The 20869-nt window shown below is 37.7% G+C and overlaps 1 protein-coding gene across 1 annotated transcript in view; it reads left to right on the top strand.

Moving 5' to 3' along the window:
• The window catches only part of BAZ1B (bromodomain adjacent to zinc finger domain, 1B), a 77360-nt gene that overhangs the window by 572 nt on the left and 55919 nt on the right, over positions 1-20869 (top strand). The window contains exons 2-3 of the mRNA XM_008580319.1: positions 7985-8101; positions 11720-11864. Coding sequence (XP_008578541.1) covers positions 7985-8101; positions 11720-11864 — 262 coding nt within the window. The remainder of the gene's footprint in view (positions 1-7984; positions 8102-11719; positions 11865-20869) is intronic.

Below are 20869 nucleotides of genomic sequence, written 5' to 3' on the forward strand. Positions count from 1 at the left end.
CGGGCCGCTTGCGTAGCCCGCGCCTCGGGCAGCTGTCAGCGCGCCGGCCCGTACGCTGCATCCGAGTCCGCCGTCCCGGGGGCCGGACGGGGGGCGCAAGCAGGCCCTGGAGAGAGGCGGGCCCACTCGGACCGCCCCCCGGGCCCCCCGCCTTCCCTCCTTTCCCCATCTAGCACTTTGTCCCCAGGCCTCGCTGACGAGCAGCGAATCGTCTCCCTCCCCAAGTTGCCTTTAGGCCCTAAGCACTGGGGGGAACCGGGTTTCCTTTTTAAAATTTAAATTAAATCTTCTATTGAAGTTTTTGAAATTGTGCCCACGCGGCGTCGTGATCCGTCTCATAGAAGTCTCCACTGCGTCTTACTCGATCTCTGCTGGGGCACTTGTCGTTTTCTCCTCCCGGGTGGTCCTGTCGGGGATGAACTGACAGGACCATGAGATACAAAACCAAGGACTTGGAGGAAAAGGAGAGAAAAAAAAACTGACTCGGAGGAGCTGATGCCTTCCTTCCTGGGGCATACACAGGTTTGAAATTTTGGAGATTCAGAAGGAGGTTGGTATTTAAAAAAAAATTTTTTTTTAAATACCAGGACATACTAAAGTTTCTGTGTTGTGTTTTAGGAACGTGATGTTTTAAATAGAAAGTGTCTTCTAATCAGTAAGATTTCTTGCACAAGCATAATTTTTTACTTAAAAGTTGTACGACTTTTATTTACTTTTTAATACGGATGCCAGATGAATCCTTTTGGAGGCTTATGTATGAAAAAAAAAGATTTCTGAGTAAAGCTTTCTTTGGTGTACAGAAAGCCGCAGAGTGAAGACTGATGTACGTATTGTTAGTTTTATCAGTCCTTTCCCTTTGGAAGGACTTGATTTGTTAGTAGTATCTTCTTACTTGCTTCTGTATAGGAGGAAATGTCCATGCGACCTATTTGGTTTCTCCTTGATTCTCGCTTTAATGTTGTACTTTATAGAATAATCTCATTCTTGTTTGAGTGCAGTCTGTCAATGCTGGGTGTTTATATACAAAGGGACCTGGAAAATGAGTCCATGCTGTAGGAAGGCTCTTGAAGAAATATACCTGTAGCATCCAGAGCTGGAATGGATATTGGAGGCTTTGCCAGGTGGGGCCAGAGAGTTGAGGTTGGCTTGTTAAAGTCTCATGCTCTGTAAATAATGAGTCAGGAGTAGAATTCAGTGCCCTCACTACTTCATCACTGTAAGTATATCAAGAGGAGAATGTGGAATGCTACTCCTTCAGCTTTAATTAACTTAGATGTTAGTCCGCTTTTTGTGTCAGTTTGTGGTATAAGGATCATTTAAGTGGAGTGGGGGTGTTAATGTGGTTCTTTTTCTTGTAGGACTTTTGGAATGCTTTGGAATTTTGTAGCTCTATTAAATATGGCATTATTCTAAAAGTACCCTACTTTTAAAAATAACACTCCAAAAGCCCGGTGGAGTAAAAACTTACTTGTGGGGATCTGACATATCCTTTTCAAATGTCATTAATTTTTTGAGCTGTTGATGGTTGCTCACATACTAATTTTATCAGAGTTAATTTTTCAGATCTGGTTCTAGTAGTGTATAAGAAATATGCCATAGAGGAGAGATAAGTTCTAAGTTTATAACAGGTACTGAACTATTTTAAAAATGGTTGTAGATAGCTAATTTAGGACTGGCAACAATAGGCTTTTTCATATCACGTAATGAAATCATTGATAAAATAAAAGTTTCTCTGTTAATGATGACAGTTGAAAACTGAAACCTGACTCGTAAGTGGTATGTATTTAATGGACATTCTTCATTTTTTTATTTCCCATAGCAGAATTTAGAACCCTTATAGTTCTTAAATTGTGTTATATGTGGCGGGGGGGAAATTGCTCCCTTGGGAATTTCTACAAGTGGAAGCACTTTGAGGATCGTTTTTAAATAATTGTACTGTATGGTTAGCAGATTGGTGTATTTATTAAGCTATTAGTGGTTTCATAGAAAACACATATGTGGTTGGGTAACAGCTGCATTTGAAGTATTGTTATTCCCAGTTCTCAATTTATACTTACAGTTAATGTTTTTAATAGGATTTGATACTTTAATTTTCTCTTAATACCAACTTCTTGATTGCATGTATACTCTATAGTGCATTTGTATGATATTTCATTGACTTAAAACTTTGGGTTGGTATGTACTTGAAGGTATATTGTGCATCACCTTTAAAGTTCGAAGTGGAAGTTGTGAATAATGCACACACTTAATGACTGGGTGTCATATATCTTTTTTTTTTTTTTTTAAAGGGGACTTGTAAGGGGATCTTAACCCTTGACTTGGTGTTGTCAGCACCACGGTCACCCAGTGAGCTAGCCGGCCATCCCTATATGGGATCTGAACCCGTGGCCTTAGTGTTATCAGCACCGCACTCTCCCGAGTGAGCCACGGGCCGGCCCATGGGTGTCATATATTGATGATCATGAAGATTGTACTGTAGCTTTGAGTATGGTACGTTACTTCCTAGGGTAGTATCAACAGGCAGGACCCTAGATCTTAGTTCGGAACCATTAACTTTATCAGAATCAATTCTTGATGTAATTATTTGACAATAGGATGATACACTGTGTTTAAGTCAAGGTGGGTTTTAAGCAGGAACTGAAGCTTATGAGCAGCCTGCTGTAGGTTAATTAATATTTTTGCTATATTACTTCATCTGTCTTAGTTTCTAAAGCTTAGAAACAGCTAGTTTATGACCTTTGTAGTCTGAGAATTTAGAGATGGTGTAATGAAGGGCTGTTATTCAGACAGTTAATCTGGCTCTACACGGGAGTGACTAGAGCATGTTTTAGGAGTGGGGGAGCTGTAGATGGAGTTAAATTGTAGTTGCAAGACACGATTTTATTGGGCAATTGAAGTATTGAACTCTTATGTTTGATTTTTATAATTTAATTACTTTAAAGTAACAAATTATGCGATATTAGAGTTATTTTTAATGGAATGACAATCTGGTCCAAAAGATACAGTAAAAAGCAGGTCTTGAGTTGATGCTACAGTATTTGTCATCTTCTCACTTAGAAATTGTAGGGTTGTAGTTATCTTTTTTATTTTTTTATTTGTATTTTTTTTTGGTGGCTGACCAGTAAGGGGATCCAAACCTGTGACCTTGGTCTTATAAGGCTGCGCACTAACCAACTGAGCTAACTGGCCAGCCCCGCATTATGCTTTTTTAACCTCCATACTTTTGTGGGCCGTTTTCTTTCAGGCTGTCAAATACTTTATTGAAAAAACAGTCCTTACAGGGCTAAAGAGAAAAAGCAGCCGCATATTGTGGTAAGGAGGAACCTCTTGAACACATGAAAAAGTAGATGCATAATGAGATAGTCTAGGATTTGAAGATATCTTATCATTTATAGCTTATACAACCTTTGGAGAATTGCTTTGACATTTTGTCTGCAATTATATGTGCAGCAGTTGCTGGAACATAAAAATCCCAATTGGCATTTGCTCTGAGTGGTTATTTGAGAGTGAGTGACTTATTTTGGTAACCTAAAATCTGAAATAGGATTTAGAGGCAGCTGACTCAATATCTTTCCAATGGGCTTTTTTCCCCCCTTTACATTTTTATTTTTTCTCGCTTTCTCTTAACATGTTAAGGGTTGTGGTATGAATTTCAGTTTTATACTTTTGAAATTAATTTGACTGTCAGTTAAAAATTTTGCGTTAAAGGGCTGGCTGGTTAGCTCGGTTGGTTAGAGGATGACGTTGGTAACACCAGGGTCCAGGGTTCTATTTCTGTTACTGGCCAGCTGCCAAAAAAAAAAAAAAAAGAGTGTTTTTTTTTTTTTTTGACTTAATATTGTCAGAGGGCATTTGTTGTAAGATGTATACCTTAGATTTACAGTGCTTTTCAATAAAAATATAATATGAGCCACACATAACTTAAAATTTTCTAGTAGTCACATTTTTAGAAAAGGAAAAACAGGTTAAAAAAAGAAGTGCATTTTTCTTATTCTAAGGTCCAGGCTGAAAGGAGCAGTTTGTAAATGTGACATGCTTTTCTAGTGACAGAGAGAGCTGGAGGAAAATCTAATGACTTCCTAAGTCTTTTCCTGGAAGTGGCATATATTACATCTGCTCTCATTTATTGGTCAGAGCAAGTCATATGGCTAAGCCCAACATCATTGGGGCGGGAATGTACATTCCTCTTTACAGGAGGCATTGTAAGCCACATGGCAGTGGGTGGAAATGTAAAATCCTCTTGTGTAAAGGAGGTGAATAGTTGGAAACATTAATACAATCTACTATATTTGAAGGCTCAGGGAATGTTTCCTGGGGAAAGTTATTTTTTTTATTTTTATTTTTTTTTGTCTTTTTTGAGACCGGCCGCACCGTGCTCAGCCAGTGAGCGGTGACCGGCCATCCCCATATAGGATCCGAACCCACGGCAGGAGCGCTCCTGCGCTCCCAGCGCCGCACTCTCCCGAGTGCGCCACAGGCTCGGCCCATGGGGAAAGTTATTTTTAACTTGAGATCTAAAGGATGATTAAAATTTAGTTAGATGAAGAATAGAGAACTACATATTCTCAGCTGAGGTGATTAGTTTGTGAGTGTGAGTTTGAAGGTTCTTGATTTAAAAAATTGAAGTTTCATGTGAAGAAGGGGGAATGGGGATGCGGTTACTAAATGGTGAGAGATACAGAAAAGGGCTGCATCACACAGGTGAGATAGGCTGAAGAGTTTGGACTTGGCCTTCAACTTAATGGAGGCTGTTGAAAAATTTGAATAGGAAAGAAACAGCCTTTTGGGTTAGGAAGATCACTGTGGCTGCAGTGTTGAGAATGGGTCTCCAGCTTTGAGAGTAGCAGCAACTAGACTAGTGATGTGGCCACTGAGATAATCTAGGCAGTAGATAATGGTGGTCTGAATACATTTACTAGCCCTCGAGGTGGAGAGAAGTACAATAGATGGATTTCAGAGATAAATAAGGTAGATTTGACAGGATTTGGTGATTGATTGGGGAGGAGTCAAGGATAATGTTTGGTTTTCACTTGGATTGTAATATTCTCTGAAATAGAGAACCCTGGAAGAGCAGCAAGTGTTTATTTCTTTTGTTTTGCTTATGAGTGGGGGGAGGGGAAGTGAAGTGTTCAGTTTGGACATTCTTTTTTGGGGGGGGCAGCTGGCCAGTATGGGGATCCAAACCCTTAACCTTGGTGTTACAAAGCTGTGTTCTAACCAACTGAGCTTGGACGTTCTTATATTGAGTTGCTGTTTATATCCAAGTGGAGATGCCCATATTGCTATTGGATATATGGGTCTGGAGTTCAGAGAGGAGACTGAATTGGGGATAGAAGTTATTAGCATATAGATAAAAATTTGAAGTTATGGGAATGGAGAGGTGACCCAGCAGGAGAATGCCATATAGGTAAGCAGGGACTTTCAAAGGAGGGTTGAAAAGATAAGTATCAGGGTAGAAGAGACTTTCATTGTTTGCAAAACCATAATCAAATAAATATTTGGTATTTAAATACATTTGTGTGAAAAAAAATTTAATAAATCACAGCAAGTAAAGCTTAATAGAATCTTGGTTGGTGGTATGATATTTCAATTCTTTGGGGGCCAGAAGATTGCTTACCTGTGAGAACATACTGTATTTTGGAAGGCCTGAGGGCGAACACGATTTTTAATCAGAAGGAGACCTGGGTTTAAAAAACAAGATTAAGTACACATAGCTGGAGAAGCACGAAGGACCAGAGAAGAAGATCACAAGTGAGGCCAGTAAAAATGTTTTAAAATGTTATGTCTAGGTGAAAAATGAGAATCAGAGGCTGGATTTAGATAATGGCTCTGTTATTGGAGAGAAAGGTCTGAATTGAGAAATACGTAAGTGGTTGCAGTTAGGGGCTGAAGAGATGAGGATGATTCCCTGATTTCTCACTTGGATGCTAGGGTCATTCAGTGAGATGGGGAATATCTGTTAAAGAGCAGGTTTGGGAGGGTAATATGAATTTAGTTGAAAAAAGTTGAATTTGAGGTATCCCTGAGGCATGGAGGTGATACAAATCTTGTATGCTGTTGGCCACATGGGTCTAGATCTAAGGAGAATGGGCTGGGCATATTATTCCTACTATTTCTTTCTTTCTTTGGCAGCTGACTAGTACAGAGATCTGAACCCTTGACCTTGGTTTATAGCACTGCACTCATCGGCCAGCCCTATTCCTGCTATTTAACTGACTGAGCTCATCGGCCAGCCCTATTCCTGCTATTTAAAGTAACTAATAAAAACTCAGTGTCCTTTTGGACATATTCATTAATATATTCTCATTTATATTCTCTCTGATAACAGTGAATGTCTTAAATGTAGCTAAACAATGTATTAGAATGTTATCAAGCTTTTTGAAAGTTTAAATAAATCTACTTACTGATTCTCTTTACTGATTTTTACCTCCCCTCTCTGTTCCCCTAGTGCAAACAGACAAAAACAAAACAAATCCATCTTCTTGTGATGTTTTTATTTATTTATTTATTTTTTTGGCTGCTGGTGAGTGCAGGCATCAAAACCCTTGACCTTGGGATGTGATAATGTTTCTGTGGAAGCCATCCTGTTAATTCCTTTTCTTTGGGTATAGGTTTTTATAAATTTTCAGTGATTGAATTTACATAGGAATTTATATAGAAGTCTGACTCCTGGTTTTTACTGGTACTCTATTTTGTTTTATCACTCAAATATTAGCACCATCTCAGTGAGGAAAATGGACTTACTGCCTCAATTTTGGCAGATCTGGAGAAAGATTGACAGTGAGTGAAGGTGTTATATTATTGGCTAAAACTATTATTTTGGATTACCTATGGACTTGTCCCTTTTGTTCGCCTTTTCACCAATCATAACTGGAAAATCCAATCATTCTGAAATCTCCATATGTTAAAAATGAATACTGTTTAGTTGTGAGGTGATAATTACTGAGAGAGCTGTTTAATACTTTTATTTTGATCACTATAAAACGTGTCACTTGGAAAGTACAGGGATTGGCCGCTAACTCTCTAGTTGTAGTGTCAGTTTATTTTCTTGCATAGCATCTGTTGCTGTGCATAAAAGTAAATTAGTTACTTGCCATTTGAATTTGAATGTGGCTGGCTGATAGTGAATTCCAGTTGGAATAATGTGGAAAGTTGCCATATATGGCACTAATGTATATGATGTCCTCTTCCCCCATCTCTCTCACGAAGACTGAACAACTACTAATAAATGATCTTGTGGATGTAGTATTGGAGACACATAAAGACTGGATAAATAATATATCAAAAGTATTTTTTAGGACTTCATGGAATTTATTTTTTAAACTCCAAGAAGCAACAGGTGTTTTCCAAGGTAGACTGCAAGGCTGTGGGTAAATGGGTCGTTAGCATATGCACAAGGTTATTCCAAACTGCTTTTGAAAGTGGTCTAGTCATCTCATCTTACTGTGTACTGATTAAATTTGCTGACCACTGAAGTTGTGTAACAATTCCATTTGCCTTAAGTTCTTATTCTTATGACTTTATTTTGCCTTTGTTTTTTCTTATGAATTTTTTAAAGTTTTTTTGTTGTTGTTGTTGTTGTTGTTTGTTTTTTGGGCAGCTGGCTGGTATGGGGATCCAAACAGGCTCTAATCGACTTAGCTAACCCAGTTGCTCTAACCAACTGAATTAACCAGCCCTCTTATGAATTTTTAATACTGTGTGAGTCTTGTGAAATGGAACTTTGGTGAATTGAGGAAATCACATTTGTACTAAAATATTAATATTTTATTTGTAAAACATGTAAACTGTTCTAATCTTTTAAATTACACTTTAGTCTTTATCATGTTGCTTTTTGGATTTGCCACTTGTAAACCCTGATTTCATTTTTATGTTCTCATGCTGTATATTATAGAAAGGATACTGTCAATTTTTTTTCCTGTTATAAGTATTTTATAGTTGTCTTTGTTGCTTGCATATTGTTTTCCTGAACCACTACCAACAGAGAGTATGAAGCTCGCTTGGAAAGATACAGTGAGCGCATTTGGACGTGTAAAAGTACTGGAAGCAGTCAGCTAACACACAAGGAGGCCTGGGAGGAAGAACAGGAAGTTGCTGAACTGTAAGTAGTAGAAGCATTTGCCCTCTGGCACCATCTTCACAGTATTAGGAAAAGGGGGAATATTAACCCTAAAACAGTATTTTTATTTAAATTTGTGGGGCACAAATTGGAATATATTACATTAGTATACTGTATTGTTCTCTTGTTGCCTTTGCCTAGTGGCATTTTGCTAGCTGAAAAGCGTGTGGGGTGTATATTTAGTTATATGTGCACTTACTTATGTATTTACCAGGACTTTGAGTATTCTTGCTCCATACTTTTATCTTGTAAATACTTTGGAAATGTTCTAAGCAAAGGAAGCTGATAAGATCTAGAAGTGATATGGAGGCACCAAATCATCAGAAAGTTTTCTTTATTTTGTGGTTATTTGAAATTTCAGATGATATTTACAGCAGCTGTCAAAAATAAATACACAGTTTGAGGGCAGTTTATCTCAGTGGGAAGGTTGAACTGGGTATCTTAACATCCTGTCTATGTTCAAAGTGGCTAGTTGTCTGGATATTCTCTTAAAGCAAACACTTAGAGTTTGGGCAGGTGCATACGGAAAGATAAGTAGAAATGAAGGTTTATAAAACAGTGCTTTTGGGAGTTTGGAACAGATTTTATTCCTGTGGATTTCTCATTGACTCATCTTGATAGCAGATAAGCAGAGAGAGCATAGAATTTAGTAATCTAATACAATTCTGTTCTTTTGCTGGTATAACAGAACAATAGTTCAGTTGAGACCTGGGTTTTAGTAATGGCTCCATCACTGACTAATACTTAGTCATATCTGTTAATCTGGTGCCTGTTTCTTTTTTGCTTGGGTCACTTGTGTCACTCCATCTTGGATTAGTGTCATTTATATACTGTATCTTATATATATATATATATATATATACATTTATATACTGTATCTTATATATATATATATATAGATTAGTGTCATTTATATACTATATATATATATATATATATATAGTTTAAGAGGTTTGTTAGACCAAGGGTTAGCCAACCTTTTCTGTAAAGTGACAGTGTGTAAATATTTTAGGCTTCATGGGCCCTAAGGTCTCAATTTCAGCTACTCAGCTCTGACGCTGTACTATGAAAACAGCCATAAATATTATAAAAAGGAGTGAAAGTGGCTGAGGTCTAATAAAATTTTATTCATAAAAACTGGAAACAGGCTGGATTTGGCTCATTGGCTGTAGTTGACTCCTATAATAACCTGTAAACTTATTGAGGGCAGGATTCATATTTGACTTACTCTTGAATTAGTAACAGTGCCTAGTACAATCATCTGAGATATATAAGCACTTATTATTTGCTCTTTGCAAATAGAGATAACATTACCTTCTCTAAATGTCTTTTTGGGACAAAAAGATAATGTGTGTGAAAATTCTTTGCAAATAAAAGATACCACCATTAGCCTACAATAAAATAAAGACTATAAAGAGTAGTAAGGAGAAGAGGTGAGTTGTTGCATGTGTTATGATATGTACCTGAAAAACCCAAAGAGAATCAAGTGAAAAACTGTTAGGAACAAATAAGACAATTCAGTTTCAAAATGAAAAATAAATTGCTTTCCTACACACAAAGAGATGAAGTACAGTGGGAATTTAGAGGCCAGAGACATTGACTTGGAGGTGTCAGGGAAAACTTCATGAGACTTCACAAAGAAAGTGATGTTTGAAACTTGAAGGATATTTTGTGCCAAATTGTGGAAAACAAGATAAGGCATTTGTGTTTAATTCAGTGAACAATGGAGGACAGCAGTAATATTTGAACAGGGGAGGCATATGATTGAAGTCGAGCTTTGAGAAGAATAATCTGGAAGTAGGGTGTAGGGTGAGTTAGAGAGGGAAGAGGCAGGTGGGAGTCTTTGTAGACTAGAATAGTATTCAGTAGAGAGCATGGCATTATTGGGAATAGAAAGGATGAGATGGATTCTCTAATCCTTCCTAAAAAGAGGGTTATTTGGCCATAACTTGGAAAACCACTGCAGACTTTCCTGGAAAGTCATAATGCACATTAGCATTTTAAATATTTTCTTGGTTTAATCTAGTGGGTTTCAAATTTATTTGATCTTAGAACCCATTACATGAGAGAGACGTTCTATAGGATACACTTGGGAAATGCTTTATGTGATTTGGTAGCTAATAGAATATAGGGGGTGGTGGAAGGGATCATTGAAAAAGAAAGGTTTTGAAATTTTTATTCAAAGTAGGAATCTTTTTACTGATTATAAAATTAATGCACAATTGTACAAAAATGTAAATGACAGAATTAATAAGAGAATCTGAACATGATTGTCGAACCTCACTCCTCAGAAGTAACCACTAACAAAGAAGTTTTAAATCTGAATGAGTGACTAGGAGGCTTAATGAAAAGAGTGAATTTCTGGGGGCTAGGATAGGCCTTATAGAATTAAGGAAGTCTGAGGACATCTTGGAAGGATGATTAAGCTGGGAAAGGAGGACAGTGGGGGGAGAGTACAAAGGTAACAAATAGCGCTAACAAAGGCAGGCAGACTAGAAGCATATTGATCGTGACTAGGGTATAGCATATAACTCAGTAGATTAATTAATTCTAAGAGTATGGTAAAAGATTCTAAGTCTAGCAGTCAGTTGGAGGAACATTTGTAGTTATGAATAGAACAGAGAGTGATAGAGAATATTTTCCCCACATTGTAACATGGTAATAAACCTAATACTGGTATTTGTACGAATGTTCTCATGCCTGTTCTTACCTACCCCCTTCTCCCCACCCCACTTCAAATAAGTATTAAAATATCTGGTCAAAATTGGATATATAACAACTATCCATTTAGGTCGTTTCCCATTTTCTGATACCATAAAGAATTGAGCAGTGAATATCTTTGCGCATATATGACAGTTTTGATAAATGTCAAATTTCTTTCAAAAGGGATTGAAACAGACTATCAGTAGTGTATGTGTGCCACTTTGCACTGTTCACTTGTTCATATGTCAAGAAAACTCTTTTTTGCTAGCTTAAGAAATGGAAAGTAGTACCTCATTATTTTACTTTTGCAAGGGCTTTGGAGTTCTAGTCATCTTTCCAACATGTTAACCCTTCCTGTTTTATTTTCCTTGCCTGTAAAATGAAAATTCTAGACATCTCACAAGGTATTGTGAAAACTAAATGAATGAATACATATGAAAGCATTTTATTGATTGAGACGTCACACAAATATAATCAAGTTATATTCACCTAACCAAGAAATGGGCAAAGCATGTGAATCAATTCACAGCTGAAAAGAAGTCCATTACAAAAAAAACCAAACTGATGGGAAAATGTTCAACCTTACTAGTTATGTGTCTATTATTTTCATTTTATGGATGAGAAAATTAACCTGGATAAGTCAGTTTGACAAAGTTAATTAAACGTTCTTGTGTTTTCCTGTAAACTGTATGGTTTTTAGTCTTTGTATTCCCCTGTGCTTTGTGTATACTGTATTTACTAAAGAAATGTTTGTTTTGCTGTGAACTTAAAACTGCTCTAAAAAAGTTGTCTTTAAAAAAAAAAAAGAGAGAAAGAAAGAAATGTTTGAATTGACCTGAATTAAATCTCTGGATAGATTTTTCTGTGTTTTCTTGGTAACTAATAACATTTATTTAGTTTGAAGGAGGAGTTCCCTGCCTGGTATGAGAAACTTGTTCTGGAAATGGTTCACCATAACACAGCCTCCTTAGAGAAGTTAGTAGACACTGCTTGGTTGGAGATCATGACCAAATACGCTGTGGGAGAAGAGTGTGACTTTGAGGTAAGTGCCCATTTTTTCCCCATGATTTGATTCACTATCAGAGTTGGAGCTTCTGATATAGATTATAGAATTAATTTCTATGTGTGTAAAATTGTGTTATATTTGAACCGTTTTACTTATTTTCAAGTATTATAAGGTCCAAATTTTAGACCATATTCATTACTGAGGATGTTTAATACTGTGATAATTACTACACTATGTACTAGTACATCCTTGATTTCTCTTTTTCATCTCTTTTTGATAATTCTGTTATCTTGGCTTTTTTTGGTTTTGTAATTTTTTTCATACTTCGTTTAAAAGACATTCAGATATGTTTAATCCAAGTCTTCACTATAATTATGAGAGAGTTGATTTTTTTCTTTTTCTACTTAAAAAAATTTTTTTTTAATATTCCAGCCCAAATATATGAAGTATAACTATTGTGAAAGTGATACCTAACACTAAAGAAATCCGTATATAATCTTTTGAAAGCTTAAAGTAAGGTTTAGGAGAAAGGGAGCTGACATTTGTTAAACATCTGTGTACTGAATACTGTGCTAGTTGCTTCACATAATGTCTTGCAGAATCTGCACAGAAATCTTGAGGTGGTAAACAGGTTCAGACATTTAAATAGCTTTTCAGGTTGATATGTATCAGTTATGGGTGCTTTCAACTGTATGTAATGAAATGTCTGACTAATAGTGGCCAGTTCTCAAACTTTAGCCTAAATGAAATTAGAGAGCTTCTAAAAATACATTCTTGGGCCTGGCCCATGAGAATCCAGGTGGTCTAGAGTGGGGCCTAAATTTTTGCAGTTCTAACAAGCTGCGGGGTGGTGATGATGCCATTACACTGGGAACAACACTTTGAGTAGTACAGGCTTAAATAATAAGGGCTTTTGATTATCTCAAATAGTAAGACTTAGAAGTGGGCAGCTCGAAATTTGGTATAGAGGCTGAGTAATATTGTCCAGGATCTAGACTCTGTCCAGCTCTTCTCAGTGTGTTGAGTTTTGGTCCTTGGCTTTATTGCTGCCTCCCTCTCACTTTTTTTTGGTGGTGGGCGGGTACAGGGATCCGAACCCTTGACCTTGGTGTTATGACGCCACGCTCTAACCAACTGAGCTAACCAGCAGAGCCCCTTTGTTGCTTCTTGGTTGTGAAATTGTGACTCTTCAGAGTGAGGAAATGCTTATCTGGCAGGTAAGAAAATCTTTCCAGAAGCATAAAAGGTAAAGCATCCCCTTTCCCCCTCAGTATCTTTACATGTCACTGTCTAGACTTTGGCTTACATAATCACCCTTAGCTGCATAGCTGCAGGGAATCTAAGGAAGTGAACATTTGCCTTTTGTTGTTTTTTAAGCTTCAAAAGAGGGAGCTGGCAAGAGAGAAGACGTAGGGGAATAGCTTTAGTCAGCTCAACAGTGGTATGTGTTACAATAGCAAGGAAGTGATGGGACCAAGATTCAAACTTTTGTTCCTTAGTCGATCAGATTCCAAAGACCTTGTTCTTTCCTTTTTATTTCACTAATTTACTCTGACTCCCTTTATCTCCTAGCTACTTCTTTTTTATTTGTAATGTCTGGGATTACCAGGGGGTTCATTTATGTATGCGTGTATTTATTTATTTGATGGTTGGCTGGCTGGTACAGGGATCGAATCCTAGACCTTGGTGTTATCAGCACCATGCTCTAACCAACTGAGCTAACTGGCCAGCCCACCAGTAGGTTTTAGCCACATACTTTATATCAGTCACTGTTTTGGCAGGAAACATGGCATACTTAAGTGGTGTAATTTAATTGAGCTTAATAAAAGGACTGTTGGCAATAGACAACAGCCTGATCCAGGATCAAGGAAAACTTAACAAGGAAAGGTTAAGTACCTCATAGCTATCAACAGTGGGGAGACTTTACCACTTCTAAACCCCAAGGAAGCAAAGGGCAGGAGTGGATACAGGAATCAGGAGAGAGTAGCTGTAGTTATTGAGGAGTACTTTGGTAGTGAGATATAACCATCCTGCTAGGGAGGCATTCAGAGGAATAAATACCCCAGTGTCACTTTTCTTCCGCCATCTGGTATTCTGCTGATGCTTCGCATGGGCTGAACTCACCAGAATCTAGAGGGCAAGTAAGCCTTTTGGTGTAGGCCATAAAGGTCAGCCTATTTAAGCACAAAGTAAGGTAGAGAAGAATGGAGGTGGATTTGAAGTGGCAAAAAGAAAATACTATGTAGGGCCGAGCCCGTGGCGCACTCGGGAGAGTGTGGTGCTGGGAGCGCAGCAGTGCTCCCGCCGCGGGTTCGGATCCTATATAGGGATGACCAATGCGCTCACAGTGCTCACTGGCTGAGTGCGGTGCAGCCGGTCTCAAAAAAGGACAAAAAAAAAAGAAAAAAGAAAATACTATGTTCACATCTGCAAGGTGGAAGAAGAAAGGTTTGAGGAGAAGGAAGAGATATTAAGGAGATATGTATGCCCATAAACATGAAAAGATGTTTAAATTCATTAGTATTCTAGGAAATTGAATCAAAACCATAGTGAGATAATCAGTTTAGTAGAGAAGAGAAAGTCACTTTCAACTTTTGACAAGAATGTGGAACTGCTCATTCACTGCTAATAGTGTGAACCAGCACAACTGTTTTGGTCAACACTTTGGCATTGCAGAATACAGTTGATTATGCATATACTGTTTGACTAAGGATTTTATTCTTGAGTGTTTACTCTCTTAATTTTGTCCCAGGAGACTTGTGTAAGAATATTCGTAGAGTTTTGTTCATAGTAACCCAAATAGGAAATAATCCAAGTATCCATCAGCAGTTGAATGGGTAAATAAATTGTTAAGTCACGATAATAATAATCTATAACAGAAAAAATGTAAACTTGAAAGAAGTCATAGAATCACGGAATACAGTGTGATTCCATTGATAGAGAACTCAAATCAGGCAAAACTGAATAACTTAGAATGGTTGTTACCCTTATGGGGGAGTGAGTAGGCTCACTGGGAGCTTCTGAAGTACTTTTAATGTTTAGTACTTTAACCTGCATGGTGGATATACAGGTGTTCATTTTATGATTCATTAAAAATTATACTCATATGTGTGATACAAATAAAATGTGGTGGACATTAGAAGGGTGACACAAACATTGCCTCAAGTGCCATATTCAGTTGTTTATCCCAGATATTTGTTGATGATCCACCATGTAGAGAGCATATTTTAGGTTCTGGAAAAACAGTGGTGACCAAAATCCACAGTTTTTTTGGAGTATTTAATAGTGGTGATAAGAGCCATGAAAGAAAAGCACATAGGGCAGAGTATTTATGAGAGTTTATAATAAGGGATCCAGCTTAGACCTAGAATTGGTGGAGTCAGGTAAGGTTTCTCTGAGGAAGTGACATTTAAGGTGAAACCCAAAGGTTGAGTAGGATATAGCCATGGGAAGAGGGACATTGAGTATTTCAGGGGGAGAGAATAAGAAATGTGAAGGCCCTTAGACAAAAGGGAACTTTGATGCTCAGGAACAGAGTTTCTCAACCTCGGCATTATTGACTTTTTGAGCCAGATAATTCTTTGTAGTGGAGGCTTTCCTGCATGTTGTAAGATATTTAGCAGCATACCTGACCTCTACACAATAGAAGCCAGTAGTACCCCCTCAGTTGTGAAAATCAGAAATTTCCAGATGTCCTGGAGAAGAAGGTGGGGGTGAGGGGAGAAGACAAAATTGCCCCTGTACTGTATTGGGAAAACCACTGTACTGGAAAAACAGTGAAAGTCAATGTGGTTAGGGTATATAATGAGAGTAAGGACAGGGGCAGGGAGAGGTGGTAGGAGTGGTAGTATGAGATGAGCTGGCTTTTGTGCAGGACTTCAAAGGAGAACCTTTGCAGGGTTCTAAACAGGTGGTTAAAATGATTACATATCGGGCTGGCCCGGTGGCGCACTGGAGAGTGTTCCGCTTGGGAGTGAGGCGGCACTCCCGCCGAGGGTTCGGATCCCATGTGGAGACCGGTTCCCGCTCACTGGCTGAGCGTGGTGCGGGCGCGACACCGAGGGTTGCGATTCCGTTACCGGTCAGTAAAAAAAGACAAAAAGGAAAAAAACCTTTGCAGGGTTCTAAACAGGTGGTTAAAATGATTACATATCGGGCTGGCCCGGTGGCGCACTGGAGAGTGTTCCGCTTGGGAGTGAGGCGGCACTCCCGCCGAGGGTTCGGATCCCATGTGGAGACCGGTTCCCGCTCACTGGCTGAGCGTGGTGCGGGCGCGACACCGAGGGTTGCGATCCCGTTGCCGGTCAGTAAAAAAGACAAAAAGGAAGAAAAAATGATTACATATCTATTTTTAAAAGACTACTTTGGCTGGAATGTGGATAAATTTATTGGATGAGTCAGGTGAGTGGATTTGAGGAGACCTTAGAAGGCTATTATGGTGGTCCAAGTGAGAACTGGTTAGGGGGATGGTTGTGGCATAGGAGAAGTGTCAACAGGTTGGAGACATATTTTGGAAGTGAAGAGAACATAGTGATTAATTAGATGTGGAGGGTAAGCAAAAAGAGAAGTCAAGGGTGACTTCTAGTTACTAATGTTGTACATTCAAATCCACAGATAATTATTTGCCAATCTAAAAGTTTCAGGTCAATATAAGACCAGCTCATTAGGTGTTAAAGTGAAAAAAATCATGAGACTTAGAGTCAGAAGACTTGAGTTCTAGATCAGCTTTGTTACTATTCAGCTGTGAAATCTTTGGCAAGGCTTTTTACTCTAGGGTTTAGCTTTTCAGAATTGAGGCGTTTGGATACAAGATAGAGACTCTGTATATAGTTGGCTTAAAAATAGCTTTATTGAGGTATACTTGATGTAAAGTTATCTGCACATGCTTAAAAGGTACAGTTTGATAATTTTTGCAGTTTTGTAGTTTGATAACTGCACATATTTAAAATGTACAGTTCGAGATGTTATATATACACATGAAACTCTTACCATAATCAAGATAGCAAACACACTCCTCACCCCCAGAATTGTATATTCACCACCTTTTGTAGTCTCTCTCCTACCTACTCCTTACTGCTTCCCCACCACTGATCTGTTTTCTGTCAGTGTAGATTAGTTTCTAGAGTTTTATATAAATGGAATCATTTTCTAGAGATTTATGTAGATGGAATTTATATAAAATTTTCTAGAGTTTTATATAAATGGAGTCATTGTGTATTCTTTTTTTATCTGGCTTCTTTCACTCAGCATATTTATTTCAAGATGTATCCCTGTCGTTGCACATATCAAAGGTCATTTCTTTTTATTGCCGAGTAGTGTTCCATTGTATGTATACACCACAATTTGTTTATCCATTTATCTATTAGTAGACATTTGGGTTGTTTTGGCTAACAAAGCTGCTATGAGTATTTGTATACAAGTGTTTGTATGGACATAGGTTTCTTTTCTCTTGGATACCTACCTGGGCTTTGAATGGCCAGATCATGATGGTAGGTGCTGTGGATTGTTTGAATTGTGTCCCCAAAGTTCATATATTAGAAGCTTAATTCCCACTGTAACCGTTGAGGGTGGGAAATCCTATTGTGGTAATTGAAAGGTGGGGCCTTGCAGAGGTGATCGGATTGTAGGACTGTGCCCTAGTGAATGGATTAATAATGGTGGTCAGGGGCGTGATTCTGAGGGCTTTAAAAGGAGAGCACATGAGAGTCTCTCTCTCTGCTCTGCCATTTTCTGCCATGTGAGACCCCTGCATTGCTGTAAAGCCACCACTAAAGAAGATCCTCATCAGATGTGTACCCTGGACTGTATAGCCTCCAAAACTGTAAGCAATAAATTTCATTTTCTTACAGAGTACCCAGTTCCAAGTATTTTGTTATAAGCAACAGAAACAGACTAATACAATAGGCATAAGTTTAACGTTTAAGAAGCTGCCAGACTTTCCAAGATGGTTAAACTGTATTACATTCCCACCATTGGTATATGAAAGTTCCAGTTCCTTCACATTTATGCCAACAGTTGGTATGGTCAGTCTGTTTAATTTTAGCCTTTTTTTTTTCCTTTTTGTCTTTTTTACTGACCGGTAACGGGATCGCAACCCTCGGTGTCGCGCCCATACCGGGGACCGGCAACGGGATTGCAACCCTCGGTGTTGCGCCTGCACCGCGCTCAGCCAGTGAGCGGGAACCGGTCTCCACATGGGATCTGAACCCTCGGCGGGAGCGCCGCCGCACTCCCAAGCGGCTCACTCTCCAGTGCACCACCTGGCCGGCCCTAATTTTAGCCATTTTGATAGTTGAGTTGTATCAGATGTGTTTTTTTTTTTTTTTAAAAAGATGACTGGTAAGGGGATCCTAACCTTTGACTTGGTGGTGTCAGCAGCATGCTCTCCCAGGTGAGCAAAGCAGCCATCCCTATAAAAGGATCCGAACCCGTGGCCTTGGTGTTATCAGCACCACACTCTCACAAGTGAGCCACGGGCCGGCCCTCAGATGTGGTTTGGTTTGTATTTCCCCAAACAACTAATAATTTTGAGCATCTTCTTATGTGCTTATTGCCATCCATTTATTCATATTTTCTTTGATGAAGTGTCTATTCAAATATTTTGTTGTTTTTAAAATTGGATTGTTTTCTTATTTTTGGATTTCGAGAGTTTCATATATATTCTGGATACGTGTTCTTTATCGGATACATGCTTTTGCAGAAACTTATTTTTGGATTTTGAGAGTTTCATATATATTCTGGATACGTGTTCTTTATCGGATACATGCTTTTGCAGAAACTTATCTCAGTCTATGGCTCATATTTTTTCATTCTCTTAACAGTATCTCTTGAAGAACAATTTTTAGTTTTGATAAAGCCAAGTAGAAAGCAGATAAACTAACCATGTCTATCATTACATTAAACATAAGTAGTCTAAATATTTCAGTTAAAAGGTGATCGTCAGATTGAATAAAAAAGCAAGACCAAACTGTGTGCTCCCTAAAAGAAAGATACAAATAGAATGTAAGTAAAAGGATGGAAAAGATATATCATGCTGACATAAGTCTAGCCAAACTCTTAGGAAAAAATGAATATGCAAATTAACCAATATGAAGAGTTAGAGAAGTGACATCCCTATATACTCTACACATATTGACAGGATAATAAGGGAATATTATCAACACCTTTATGTCAGTAAGTTTGACAAGTTAGACAAATTCCTTGAAAGACACAAAGTACCAAAACTCAAGAAGTAGAAACCTTAATAGCCCTGTATCTATTAAAGAAATTGAATTTGTATTTAAAATCTTCCTACAAAGAAAAGGTCCGGATGTTGTCAATGGTAAATTCTACCAAACATTTAAGGAAGAAATAATATCAATTCTGTACAAATGCTTCCAGAAAATAGAAGAGGAGGGAATACTTTGCAACTCATTGTATAAGGCCAGCATTACCCTGATACCAAAACCATGTAAACACATCACAAGAAAAAACTATATCTATGTTCACAAAATTCCCTTGTGAACATAGATGTAAAAATCCTAATAAAAAATTTAGAAAGTGAAACTCAACACTTAAGGATAATACATTATGGCCAAGTGGGTCTATCCTAGGAATGCAAGGTTGGTTTAACATTTAACATTTATAAGTTGATGTAGTTCTTCTTATTAATAAAGAGGAAAAATCCCATGTAATCATTTCAGTAGACACACAAAAAGCATTTGATGAAATCTATCATTAATAAAAACTCAGAAGATCATGTATGTAAGGAAACCTCTTCAACCTTATGATAAAGGGTATTTACAAATAACCTCCAGCTAACATCATATCTAATGGTAAAATACTGAATGCTTGCTCCCTAAAATCATGTTAGGCTGTTTGCTCTCGCACTCTAACATTGTACTGAAGGTTCTAGCCAGTGTAGTATGTCAATAAAAAAATTAAAAGGCATCCAAATTTGAAAGGAAGAAGTAAAATTATTTGCAGACAACATGATTGCTATGTAGCACGTCTGATGGAATCTTCCAAAAAAGCTACTAGAAATAATAAATTAGTTTAGCAAGATGGCAAGATACAAGATCAATGTACAAAAGTCAATGTTTATTTCTGTGTATTGTGACAATTGGAAGTTTAAATTTAAAAAATCAATACTATTTATAGTAATGTCAGAAAATATGAAGTACTTGGGGTAAATCTGACAAAAGATTGACAAGACCTATGCAATAAAAATTTTAAAACGTTGATAAGAGAAATAGAGGAAGACCTAAAAAAGGAGAGATATACCTGTTCATGGGTCAGAAAACTCATTGTTAAGGTGTCATTTCTTCCCAAATTGATGTATAGGTTTAACATAATTGCAGTAAAATCCCAAGAACTTTTTATAGGAATTGCCAAGCTGATTTTGAAATTAGAACCTAGCCAAAACAACTTTAAAGAAAGAACAGCAAAGTTAGAAACCTAATACTATCTCATTTCAAGCCTTAAAGTTTCTGTATTAAGACAAATAGATTAGTGGAGCAGACTAGCAACCAGAAACAGACACATGCGCACACTCATAACTGATTTTTTTTTTTTAAAGATGACTGGTAAGGGGATCCAAACCCGTGGCCTTGGTGTTATCAGCACCACACTCTTCCATCTGAGCCAGGGGCCAGCCCCATAACTGATTTTTGATAGTAGTGGAAAGGTAATTAAGTGGAGAAAGGATAGTCTTCCCAACAAATGGTTTTGGAACAATTGGATATCCATATCCAATTTTTTTTTTTTTAAATATATTATTCTTTATTAGTTTCTAATATTGAAGTCAACATTTTTGTTGGTACACATTTTGTCAAGAGCTTATAGGAAAATGTTACAGGTCTCATTGTCACCACTGCAATACATTTACTGTGATGGAAGCATAACCTGTGTCTCAATTTAGCCACATTAATCCATATCCAATTTTACACACACACACACACACACACACACACACACACACACACATTTCAAAAATTTAGTGGAAAAATGGAATTAAAAGATAATACAAATCCTTCCATGAACTTTTTTTTTTTTTTTTTTTT

Source organism: Galeopterus variegatus, unplaced genomic scaffold (genome assembly GCF_000696425.1).
Source record: "Galeopterus variegatus unplaced genomic scaffold, G_variegatus-3.0.2 Scaffold2064, whole genome shotgun sequence".
In the NCBI taxonomy this organism is placed as follows: domain Eukaryota; kingdom Metazoa; phylum Chordata; class Mammalia; order Dermoptera; family Cynocephalidae; genus Galeopterus; species Galeopterus variegatus.